Below are 12,332 nucleotides of genomic sequence, written 5' to 3'. Positions count from 1 at the left end.
CCCCACACACAGTTATATCGCCAGTGAAAACAGAGACACACTCAGAGGTTCCTGTCACTCTGAGTTATTCATCCACCAACATCATGACTGGAAGAGCTGCTCTCCTGGGACTCCTGCTTATTTGTGTGGCTGCAGGTACCACTCCATTTGAAGTATTTTTGCCTTCTAGTTTGGCTGAAATCTTTTGTCTATCGACAACTTTTGAGCGATTTCTGTTTAGATGCCATAGAATGAAACATACAGAGCTTATAAAAAGTATTCACACCGACAGGAAGTTTTCGTGTTTTATTATCTTACAGCGTTGAACCAAAGTAAACAGATAAAATAGGAATATACATGTTTGCATACTTTGTATAAGCACTGTAAAATTTATTATGTATTGACATTTAGGATTATCTCACATGTAAAACCATATGTCAGTATTTTATAGTAGGCACTCAAATACTCATGTATTTATAGTATATTAATAATAATAGATCAGATATATCGATATCAGGGACTATAAAAGAATATGCCACAGAGACACTCATGTAATTCAAGTCTGCATGTGTGTTGTCAGTTTTGCACACCAGTGATATTTTTCTGTATAAGCTGGGTTGTTTATGAGGTATGAGGTTAATTATTTATACATTTATGGTTTTATAAGTCATGTGCTTTTTTTCACAGATGCAGAGAAGATGTCAGAGGTCATGAGAAAGGTGACAAACATATCTTAGATGAAAAGAACCTGACTTACACAGTGTGTGCATAGCACTGTCTTTTGTCTCACTGTGTGTGTCTGTGTGTGTGTGTGTCTAAGAGAAGAAAAATATGAGAGAATTTCATTTGAACTTCTTTCAGTATTTTGATGTGAATTGTTTTAGTGAAGCTACAGTGCTATGATGATCATTTAAACCTGTTTCAATCAAAAACCCTTCTATCAGAACAGAATATTGTTGTAATATTCAACTGTCTGGCAGCCGTCTTGTCCCAACATGAAGGAGATTGTGGCGTGTCCTCTCAACCTTGCTCCTGTGTGTGGCAGCGATGGGAACACCTATGCCAACGAGTGCACCCTGTGCGCCCAGAGACAGTGAGTACACACAGCTGCTCCTCTCTCATGGCATTCACACAACACCCAAGTTGACTTTGTGGAGGACAAGGTGCTTAAGTCGCCATCTGGTGGTGAAAAAAAATATCTAAAGACTTGAGTCACAGAACTGAACTCTGACAGCAGCTGACTCATATGACTGGAAGATTTCGAAATTGGCCTATTATTCATGTTTTGGTTTATGGGGGATGAATGAGTGGTCATCAGTCTTTACTGGAAATAACAGTCACACCACTGGTGACCAAATAATATTCACACATGACTTGATTTTTGATGAAACACCAGATTTCATGAGATCCTTGTAGAGTGACAAAAATACTGGCAAAACAGTTGAACATACTTTTCAGACAAGAGTCTATAGCTGACTGAATTTTCTTTTGTCAAGTATAGCTCTTGCTGATGTCATGTCAGGGGCTGAACTCTTTTTAAAAGTGTCTTTATCTTTGTCTCTTGATATTCTCTCTTAACCTTCTAACAGTCAACAGTATTAATAAGAGACTACAGCAGTCTGCAGCCATGCTAGCAGCTCTGAGATGATACGAGCACAGAGGTGCTTTGAGCTTAATGCTAATATGAGCATTGCAACATGCTTACAATGACAATATTAACATCCTAATCTTTAAAAGGTGTAGTGTATATCATGTTCAACATCTAAGTTTAGCATTGTAACATGCTAATATCTGGTGTTTGGTCATAAAGTGTAGTATTTGACAAATTCAAATTTGACCTAATCAGTCCTAGATGAAAAGTGAGGGGATTGCAAAAGGTATTACAATTTATCATGAGGGGGACATGAATGTCTGTGTCAAATTTTGCGCCATTACCATCTGACATGGTCTGACATTACCATCCATAAAGTCATGCTGGGAGTGTGGCTAAATAGCATTACTGATGGCTTTTATCTCTTTATCCATCCCTCTACTATCAGTTCCTCGACTTTACCTCAGACACAATGAGCTTGTTTGAGGTGGGATTTCCCAAAAGAGCCTCCTGGCTTCACTTTTTGCACCTACACTGAGCTGAGCTCAACAGAATGAATCACAGCCACGTAATGCTACAATTCTCTCTGCAGAATCACCAAGATGGACATTTTGATCACCAAGGAGGAAAGCTGCTGAGCTGCACAGGCTGTGTTGTCACCACCAAAGTGACCAATCAAGATTGGATCCTTGAAATAACAGCTGGATCATAGCTGTTCTAAATGTTTTTGATTAAATGCCTTGAGTAATAAATGTCAATCAGCTGTAAGCATCATCCTTGTGGTATTGTGGTACTTTTTTCAATCAATAAAACCCAAATCTCAGTAAGTATAACATAAACTGGATCATGTATAAAGAAGAAGTAAAACAGATGCTATATATACAAAAAGATTTTTTTTTAAAAGGCAGGCTAGTAGATTTAATTTTTACAATGAAACTGATACCAGGAGAAAGGAAGAGAAAGGAGAGGTGATGTGGTGATTACTGTAACACAGTCTGAGAGACATTCCTTTGTAAAGTGCAGGCAGGAGGTGAATGATCGGTTGGTTATCTCTATGGGCAAGCTAATTGTTTACACTTCTTATACTGAGTAACACAGTGGTCAATAATGTTTGTGTGTGTGTGTGTGTGTGTGTGTGTGTGTGTGTGTGTGTGTGTGTGTGTGTGTGCGTGTGGTAGTGATATAGACAAACAGAGAGTGTGAGAGCAAATATGTTGGCAAAAGAAGAAAGGGGCAGAAGACACATATGCACACACATGTGAAGAGAGGACATAAAACAGTGTTGTATTCTGAGGTCAAAAGTCATTCGTGTGAGTCACATGGTTGAAACCAGGAAATGGAGAAGAGGTATCAATCCACAGTCCCTTCCTTTATCTTTACAGTAGAGCAGAAACAAGGCTTTTAGGCTTCAGTGAACTGACCAACAAGGATGATCAGAAACCGAGTGGAACATGAGTAAGTACAGACTGTAAATACTCTGCTCACCGCCGCTAACATTATGATGCTGCTCTTTACTTTGTTACTCTCAGCTGTCAGTCGGCTGTGGTATTGTTATGTACAGTTTGGGATTAACAACCTGCTTCCAGCAGTTCTGAGTCAAGACAGAGTAAAAGCAAACCTGAAACTGAAATTATGGCAATGGAAGGATTACATCAATAGAGCATTATGAGCTCATGTTCTTAAATGTTAATGATTTGCAGATTGCATAAACATGCACTTGTCTGTTCTGATGTCCACGTCTGTGCAGTTGTTATCTTTTGTGTAGTTCAGTTTAGTTAAGTTTAGTCTGGTTCAGGTCAGGTCATGATCTTAGTTAGCCAGGGCTCTGTTCCATTCAGGTCCATCTGGTCTATCCCATTCAGTTTCATTTTGTTACCCTCTTTTCTGCTTTGAGTCCTCCCAACATTATCTTACATCATGTTCATATTGTCATTGTTTCTCCAGGGTCTTCACAGTTCAGGACTGTCAAAATGGAATCTCTATAGATCTCTTCCTGCACCTGTCACTCATACCAGCAGTAAGTTGTCCATCCATTTAACCTGCAGTATGAACTTAAAAGATAGAATAAAAAGCCGACTTACTAAAAATGCATTTGTTTTTAAGGTGTAGCCACAGGAAATGTGACTTCTTTCTCTTACAACAGTGAGAACTGGCATTTTGTTATGTTTACCATACACCGAAGTGAACATCAAGGCAAGTTGTTTATCAACCAAAATCACAAGTTTGTCAGTGCGCTTTTCAACCTGTAAAGCAAAGGACATCTATCTGTCTCTCAGTTTAGCTAAGGAAGAACTCCAAAGAAAAGATTTGTAGCAAAGCTGGAAAATTGTGGGTATACAGAACAACAGAATTACTGTATATAACACCAAGAACACCAAGAACTGCAACATAAACTGCAGTAGCAGAATACTACAGTTTGTTTATTATGACAGCAGGTACAGCAGCTTGATCAAGAAAACTTTGATAGGCCACTTACATGACTGTTGATACACACAGACCTTCTTTTTCCTCTTCCTCTGTAACATACAATATATGTCAACTTATTTCTACTGTCACACACAGTTGCAGCAATGCAAACAAAGTATTTTTCCAATAGATTTGTTGATGTGTTGATTTATATATTATGTATTGATTTATTGTTTTCCAGGTGTTGATCGTAGGAGTGCTCTCATTCCTCCAGAAAAGAGTCCAGAGACTGGACATCGACCGTAGACTGCCCTTCTTAGGGGGACGTTTTGCCATTGTGGTGTAAGTATAGTCGGCAACAGCAACAGTAAATATGTCAAGAAGAAGTAGAAGTAACAAACTGCTTTGCAGCCACATCAGCAACATAGCTTTGTTTATGTTTATGACATGTTGTCATTAATGTGCCCCAGGCCTTTGGATACTATAGGCAGCCTCAGTAACCGTTGGTCCTATGGGTTTGCATTTGGTGCCGTGTCCGGCAGCGTCCTGCTGCTCTTCTCTGAACGTTACATCCCCTTCACGGTCCCACCCTGGGCCAGAGGTACTCCTTCCATTTACAAGTGATATCCAAACATCTTTACTGTACAGTAACAGTAAATACATACACTGATGTGATGTTTCCTGACTGTTCTCCCCAGCTATAGTGTACCTGGTCGGAGCTTTAGAAGTGGGCCTGGTGTATTTCCCTTTCTTTGCTTGTCTGTCGACGTCTTTCAGAGCAGCTGGTGCTGTGCTGGGAATACTCTACTCTCTGTCCTGGTAAACATTCATTCTTGTTATATGTTCAGACATACAATACACAAAACAAAATGTGGATTGGTACTGCAGGTGGTCTCTTATATGATAGCACCAGTGGTGCAACATAATAATATCATGTAAACATAAATATTAAAAAAGCGGTTACTTTTACAGAAACTTTTTGGAACCTTGCAGTAATATAAAAACACATCCAAATTAGGCCTATATAAATGACTTGATGCTTGTTTGTAGGATCATCGTTACAGTCTGGGATACATTCACCTGTCCTGATGGTAAGGTAGGTGACCACTAAACCCATGACAGCTAGTGAACATGTAATGTGCCTGTTAAAGTGTGTCTTCCCAAAAAAATAAATGAATGGATGACACTGTGTGTATGATTTTAAAGATTTTGGGTCCACACCAGAAGATAATTGTCCAGTGGCCCTGCATCCTCTCCCTCGTCTTCCTCTTGGGTCGATTTGTGTACATGCTGGTTAAAGCTATTCGAATACGTCTGCAACTGGAACAGGAGGTCAGCCTTGCTAAAGCACAAAATCTCTGAAGTGATTCTTGTTCGATTTTTGGTATTCTTGGCTGGATGTTCACCCTATGGGAAAATATGATGATGTAAAGACTACTTATGATTTTATGTAACATTTACTGATACATTTTGTTTTCTGTTGGATTTTATTCTCCCTTTTTGCTGTAAACGTAAAAGGGCGTATTTTTGTTGTAAACATAGGGTCTGCAGTGATCATATAACTTTATGTCCCCTGAATTTTCTGAACAATAAACTCTGTGTAAAAATGAATCTGCTAAATCTGCTGCCAGGACCCTGAGGAGCTGAATGAGCTACACCAGGTGCAGCATGTTAAGAGACTGCTGAGGAAAACTTCGCACAGGTAGAAGAAACACTCAACCACACACGCACCAATGCTGTTTTTTGTACAACTGGAGATTTACAGTGCTATTGCCTGTTATGACACCCACTACTTTTGCATGTTTTAATCAGTTTACCATTAATTATGAGCATTTTAATGTGAATAATTTTCATAAACTTACCATAAAATAGATTTGTAACAGATTTCAGGCAGACACGATTTGCCATGAATTTCACTATGATGTAAAAAATCTCATTGAACATTGAGATTTTTTGAGTAAGATGAATATTTTCAGAAACTGAATTTGAGAAACACACATTGCATTACTTTACTATTGTGTCGCAAGTCAGTTCAGTGTTTCCTGAAATTGAAATCCAGTGTGGAGTGTGGTGTGTTCAAGTGCTGCTGGAAGGCTTCAGTGTCCAAGTCAGTTTCTCAACTGCATTGATAATGAGGAGTGTCAAGGCTTGAAATTGGTAATGTCACATAGAAGATGCTACTCAAGCAACATTAAAGATTCCAGATGTTACAGAAATGACCAGGATTCAGATAACACTTGAAAGCAGCGATACTCATGGTTGGTGGTTTTGACCTTTCTGTGTTGCAGTAAGCCACTCAGCTGGTTCCAGAGGCGAGTTTATGAGTGGGACCCCTTCTTCAAGTTCCCCAACAGGATCATCGGCACAGTCATTATATCTCTTATAGGCCTATACACAGTAAAGACACAGCAAGACATCTCTTTTAATTCCAAATATCTCAACCATAGGCTTTGTTTCAGAAAATGTTACACAAACAACCTATCTGTGTGTCTGCTTCAGGCACAGTTGTATTCATTTGTCCTTTTGTAATTTCTCTAGATGACTCTAGCAGACTACAGTCTCAGTAATGTGGCTTTTGACCAAATAGACAAGTGGAAGAATACGCTAAAATACCTGGTTACCTCTTGTAACCAGACTGAAGCTCTGGGAGCCATGATACCACAGCTGGAGGAATTCATTGCCGTGGCAAGGAGTGAGTTGGTCTTTAGAATGGTTTACACCAAATCTGTCCTGCTTCCTTGATTTTGAAAATTTCCAATATAATAAATAGCCAAAAATTAAAAACAAATAATGATTGTCAAGATTTCATGAAACACAAATGAAAGGGTCTTATTTTATTTTATTTTTTATTTTTTTGCAGAGTCTTGGCTAACTACCACTATCTTTGCAAGTCTCAACTCTGTTGCCTACACTTTCCATGTATTGGCATGTTACAGGTAAGAGATCCTAAAAAAAATATGAAACATATCAAAATGTATTGATGTTTTAACATTTCAAAAATGTTAATGTAAAATGTTTGGAAGAATAATAAATGTCAGAAAGTAAATAACCTGTTTAGTTTATGTGAATTTGAAGGAATTCTCTACCAGTTATCACATGGTATACTAATGCTATAGGAAACACTTGAAGAGACTGTGGAGAGGACAGAGGGGTTTTATTCCTGAAAAGTTTCACAACCCTAGTTCTGCTGTCAGTGTTGTAAGTAACACACACATACACACACACACACAGACGCACACACAACAAATGGCAGATGATTCCAGAGCAAATCAGATTTCAGCTTGGCACTAAACACTCAAAATCAGCTTTCACAAGTGTGACATTGGCCCCAGTTTAACTGTGCTTGCAGGTCAGGATGGGTGTCACTGTCTATGAAAATTTTGGGGCCACATATTGCAAAGTATACAACCACTGTATCCTACCAGCTCTGCAAAAACACAACATGGTTATCAAAGTTTGGTTCTGGCTCTCAGCCATCTTAACAAAGCTCCCACAGAGGAGAACTGGTTGTGGCTAATTGTCTACACAAAAACAAAACCAGCTCAACCAAACACACATCTGTGAGTGTCCGAACATTTTAAATGAGTGAATGTCCATTTGACTGTTTCAAATATGTAGAGCATAAACTAAAGATACTCTACACATGAGTATTTTTGTGTGCATTTGTGAACGTTTGCATCTCCTTCTATTTGGCCTCTCATATCATTGCATATATTTAATTCATACACACTTCATACCAAAAATACACAAACAATTTTTCTCATTGATTTTCACAGGCTTCCATTGCGAGATACTCGGGATGGCAAATAACGTTTACACTGTGGGGTGAGCTTTTCATCACAAGAACAACTGACATGTACAGTGCGTCTCCAAAACAAAAAAAGTAGCTGATGTAATCTACATCAGGACATCCTCGATTTGTGTTGTGGGACCCAAACTAAAGTGTTTTTTTCATATAGTTCCACAAATGACACCAGCACCAAGATTTAAGTCATGAGAGAAAAGGAGTATTATCTATGCCTTTGACCAAACCCACATAAAGGAAGGAAAACAAAGTAATATCCGTCTGAAAAGACAGTGATTAATTGTAATTTATTGGATTATTTTGTCGTGAAATTTATGAAAAATATACAGTAAATTGGCCTTAAGCATCATACAGGCAGCTTCAGTCCAAAATACTATTATTTGAGGCAAAAGATCTGCAGATTTCTATCATTTAATGTGTAAATTTGAATGCAGTGAAAAGTTTGATTGAATCATTTCATTTATTATGATGTTTTTTAGGATTCAGGGAAACCTCCTAAAATAAATATGCATCATTTTTTTTCTAATTACATAAAATATGATTGTACATTTATTCTTTTTCGCATTTTGCGTGATAAAATGTGAGATGTGTGAAATAATTGCATGACCCTTTTTCTTTTATTTCTAAGGTTATCTGATTGTTCATTTTGTCCACTTCCTGTTTGCCCTGCTCTTGGTCTATGGGCTGGTTCTTCCTGTACAGCATGGAAAAGTACTTAGCATGCTCACTAACCTGGGAATTATCATGTAAGACTGCTGTCCCTGTAGTTGTTGATGTATGATAGCATATGAATGAATGGTTATATTGAAAGATTGACACAGTGACTGATTGATTTGTGCTTTTATCGTGTGTCTCTCAGTCTGACCATCAGTTTAGTGATCGGCCTGGTGATTTTCCAGATAGCTCTGGTTCAGATCTTCTTCCTGCAGGACAAACTATCTCCTACAGATAAACAAAAGCCTCTGGCTCTCAACAACAGGTTGGTATATTTCAGTATATATATTAAGTGTGGGCCATAAAACCATCAGATCAACACTGAACTAAACCCTGATCCTCTATTTGTCAGAAAACACCGAAACTGTTGAAATGGAAGTGGTGGTGACAGAATAGTAGAAAAAATCAACAATATTAGTAAATTATTAGCTGTGTAATGTGGACGTGAGGACATTATGTGATGGTGAAGTTATAAAACTTGCACTTCCTCACTTACTCAATAGTTTACGGTGGCTTCATACTTGCTGGAACAGGCAGATTGTGTGATGGCATTTTACAGTGTGTTTCAGAACAAGTGAATATGATTCAAAGTAAATGTGTGTGGTATAGTAGCCGAAGATCACAGTGTCCCCTCCCTCTCCTCTTCAGGAAGGCGTTCCACTGCTTCAACTACTTCTTCTTTTTCTACAACGTGGTGATGGGGATCAGCAACTGCATCTTGAGGTTGCTCTGCAGCATGGTTGTAGGAACATGGCTGGTATCCCGCATAGACCGGACCATCATGCAGAGAGGATATGAAAACATGGACGCCGGTGAGCCTAAATTCAATCGAAAACATGTGCAAGACAAAATGAAACACCTGATCAGCTGCTTGCATCCAGAACGACTTCCATGTGATGGCAGCATTTCACAAAGCGTCAGCACACTGTGTATCTCAAGACAAGAACAGGAAGTTACTGTGATAACTGTCAAAAAACGACAACTGGAATACTGAGCTCAGAAATATGTCAGAGAAAGTTCACATAAACCAGCAGGTATTTATAAGTGTATCACTGTTGTATTAGTTTCGCACCAGGACTAGTAACCTCTGTCATCGTTGTTGATCTTGAGAAGTAAGCGTGTGAAAAGCTATGGGTTGTAGCATATAATTCATATTCAATATACATCAAAATAAATATAATAAAAATGAAATAAATAAACAAAATTACAATAATATAAGCTATATAAAATGTATATGCTGTAAATGCTGCACTCTTTCTCATATAAGATGAGTGGATCTAACAGTATTTCCCACCTGTTCCAGGCTACAGCACTTGGATTGGCATGATCTTTGCTGACCACTATCATAGCAATCCAGTCATGGTGTGTTTCTGCCAATTGCTGATCTCCAATAAGCTGGAGAGACACACAGCATCTACATACTCCACATTCAGCAACATGCCATCTGGTCGGTAGTGTGTGTGTGTATGTGTGTGTGTGTGTGTGTGTGTCTGTAGTTCTGGCATGTAAAATCTGCTAAATATATAGCCTACTTATTCCACCTGTTTGCTATCTACGACACACTAAGCTTGTGACCAAACTAGTACCATCCCTAAAATTAATTTATTGCATTTATTTAGCTAATTTTCTCCTCTTTTTGCTTCATTTAAAGTTTAATGACTTTTAACTTTTTTGCAGAACCCCTTGTGAAAAGCAAGGCCAGGAGGCGCTGGATGTTGTGTCATACTTTACTGAGAAACCCTCATCTGATTCTGCTCAGAAAGCACCACCTCTCCTCATCTTCTTCATTAGAGACATCATCCTCTCCCCAGTTAGTCATAGCGGTGCAGGCGTGGGCCATGGCCTCACGAACGCAGAGTTGCCAAGCAGCACCACAGTCACTACCAGAGATCATAGTCACACCAGCAGAGGACTGTTAAATAAAACATTTAAATTAATTGTGATCTTGTTAAAAAATATGGTTTTGGAATCCAAAATTGTATATTTGCCCATTAGTGTTGCATCTCCATGTTGTAAAGGGAGTACTGTGCTGTTTTCAATTAGTCTTTGAGGGCAGAGGTTTGGCAAAGAGGTGGCATTCATCATTAGTAATTTTCTTATGTGGGGTTTTAATTCAATGAAACTGTGATACCACCGATTGGTTATATGCAGTTTAAAGGGTTTAATAAGTGTGTTGTCTACAATACCTGAGCTTTTATTTACTCTTGTCTCAAGAGTTCACATGTCAGTTCATGCCCTGCAAGCCTGCCATTGAGTGGTTAGAACCAAAGTGTCTGCTGAAAAACCCTGATTTTAGTCAAATTTAAACTGTTGTTCTGTGTATAGACATAGTCAGAGTTAAATGTGAACCTTTGTACATAATTGCAATAAAGCATGTAACATTTATTCTAGAAATGGGTTTGCACCACAGCTTTCCATTTCTTTTTGTTATAATGTTCATTTTATTAAAATCATGTGAGCTACACTGTACAGCTATTATTATTGTCATTCTAGGTTGTGTTATAAATTCTAACTGGGTATGAACCTTTATGCATAGCTGCTGTATTAAACCATTAAACCATATAGGCCTACTGTATATAGCATTAAACATTTGCTTTATGGTGATCATACAATTTGTAGAGAACAAACTTATGCAAGGTTTTACTTTGCACTTGTAAATATGGCTTTGCTGCACTTACAATACTTTCAATTGTAAATAAAAACTAAATGGCAAAAGTGCCATTGGGCATCAAGGTGATATTAATCAATGTTTTGAAGATATCTCCAGCTTTCTACATTAATATCAACATTCACCTAGCCATATTTGTTCTTGTTCCGTTAACTTGTACGGTCTAAAATTTCTGGTAGTACTTCAGCATACTTAAGCAAATAATAAACAAACAAATAAATAAATAAATCATATACTGTCGAAGTGACCTTTGACCTTGTGGGCGTGAACGTACCCCTGAGTTTGAATTCGGCGAAAGAAGAGTCAGGACAGTTTGGCGAACAACTTAAAATTACAGGTAAACTATGAAAATACCATAATATGTCAAACATTTTCGAGCTAATGTTTTGCCCATCTCGAATGATTGCTGTTGCTTCGTACGAGGACAACTGTTGGTCAAGAATAACAAACTTTATTTTGGCTAACAGCAAACGAACCCGCACGCGCTAACAGTTAGCCGTTAGCCAACGCCACATTGTTCATCGTTAACTTCCATCAAGACAGTTTAGCGGGTAGAAGTCCTCTGTTTAACAGGGCCCGTGGTCTCCAACAGTGGACCTGTGAGGCTTGAGATCAGCTTAACATCACATAGAAGCTAGATCTACAAATCTTAGGCACTTGGATGTAGACACACTTAATCACGTGTCATGTTGTATCGGTCGTTATTGCCTAAACTCATAAATTTATTGTTTGAGAATCTGAAATCTAGGATGAGCCATAGTGACGGGCACAGCTCTGGTTTGTTCCACCGCATTTTGTTAACTTGAGGAGGAGCTCCGTTGTTGCGGGCTACAAAATTTGTCATTAAATACTAGTCGCCATCAAGCAGGATTAAACTAAAATCGCTGGAGTAAATAAATATAAACACGTTTTTCATTATCAGGTATGTCCGTTGCAGGTTTCATCATGTCACAGATACTACTCACTTTCTACATGATTTTAAAATTCCTAAACAATGTTCAGGTCTCATATGTATGTGCTGTACTCTACAAACTGTAAAGCATTACCCCAAATTCTTTATACAATGTGGACTCAAATCTGCTGGTTTTTTGTTATATTGCCGTTGTCTCTTGGTATCTTCAAAAGTCATGAGAAACATAACTCTTATAGGCTGGCCCCAACTTTGACAG

At 38.3% G+C, this 12,332-nt stretch overlaps 2 protein-coding genes across 2 annotated transcripts; both read left to right on the top strand.

Moving 5' to 3' along the window:
• Positions 1-27: 27 nt before the first annotated feature.
• LOC111229244 (probable pancreatic secretory proteinase inhibitor) lies at positions 28-2,344 on the top strand. Its single transcript, XM_022755485.1, has 4 exons — positions 28-135; positions 667-698; positions 960-1,072; positions 2,163-2,344. Exons 1-4 carry the CDS (start codon positions 84-86, stop codon positions 2,206-2,208), a joined length of 243 nt encoding a protein of 80 aa, XP_022611206.1. The 5' UTR covers positions 28-83; the 3' UTR covers positions 2,209-2,344.
• Positions 2,345-2,872: 528 nt separating this feature from the next.
• On the top strand, positions 2,873-10,880 carry LOC111229316 (stimulated by retinoic acid gene 6 protein-like). Its single transcript, XM_022755598.1, has 18 exons — positions 2,873-3,025; positions 3,515-3,587; positions 4,218-4,318; positions 4,447-4,577; positions 4,675-4,795; positions 5,027-5,072; positions 5,183-5,308; positions 5,608-5,678; positions 6,265-6,373; positions 6,515-6,668; positions 6,837-6,912; positions 7,093-7,174; positions 7,753-7,801; positions 8,410-8,527; positions 8,641-8,760; positions 9,144-9,307; positions 9,799-9,942; positions 10,173-10,880. Exons 1-18 carry the CDS (start codon positions 3,000-3,002, stop codon positions 10,412-10,414), a joined length of 1,953 nt encoding a protein of 650 aa, XP_022611319.1. The 5' UTR covers positions 2,873-2,999; the 3' UTR covers positions 10,415-10,880.
• The last annotated feature ends 1,452 nt before the right edge of the window (positions 10,881-12,332 follow it).

The sequence above is a fragment of the Seriola dumerili genome, unplaced genomic scaffold (assembly GCF_002260705.1).
Source record: "Seriola dumerili isolate Sdu_G_001 unplaced genomic scaffold, Sdu_1.0 BDQW01000230.1, whole genome shotgun sequence".
Lineage (NCBI taxonomy): Eukaryota > Metazoa > Chordata > Actinopteri > Carangiformes > Carangidae > Seriola > Seriola dumerili.
This window is presented reverse-complemented; position numbering and strand designations above follow the sequence as displayed.

Bases quoted from the DNA above. Each gene is read 5' to 3' on its own strand.
- LOC111229244 (XM_022755485.1), top strand. From the start codon at position 84: ATGACTGGAAGAGCTGCTCTCCTGGGACTCCTGCTTATTTGTGTGGCT. The intron at 136-666 runs GTACCACTCCAT...TTTTTTTCACAG, and splicing joins GCTTATTTGTGTGGCTGCAG to ATGCAGAGAAGATGTCAGAG. The intron at 1,073-2,162 runs GTGAGTACACAC...TTCTCTCTGCAG, and splicing joins ACCCTGTGCGCCCAGAGACA to AATCACCAAGATGGACATTT.
- LOC111229316 (XM_022755598.1), top strand. From the start codon at position 3,000: ATGATCAGAAACCGAGTGGAACATGA. The intron at 5,073-5,182 runs GTAGGTGACCAC...ATGATTTTAAAG, and splicing joins TCACCTGTCCTGATGGTAAG to ATTTTGGGTCCACACCAGAA. The intron at 8,761-9,143 runs GTTGGTATATTT...TCTCCTCTTCAG, and splicing joins CCTCTGGCTCTCAACAACAG to GAAGGCGTTCCACTGCTTCA.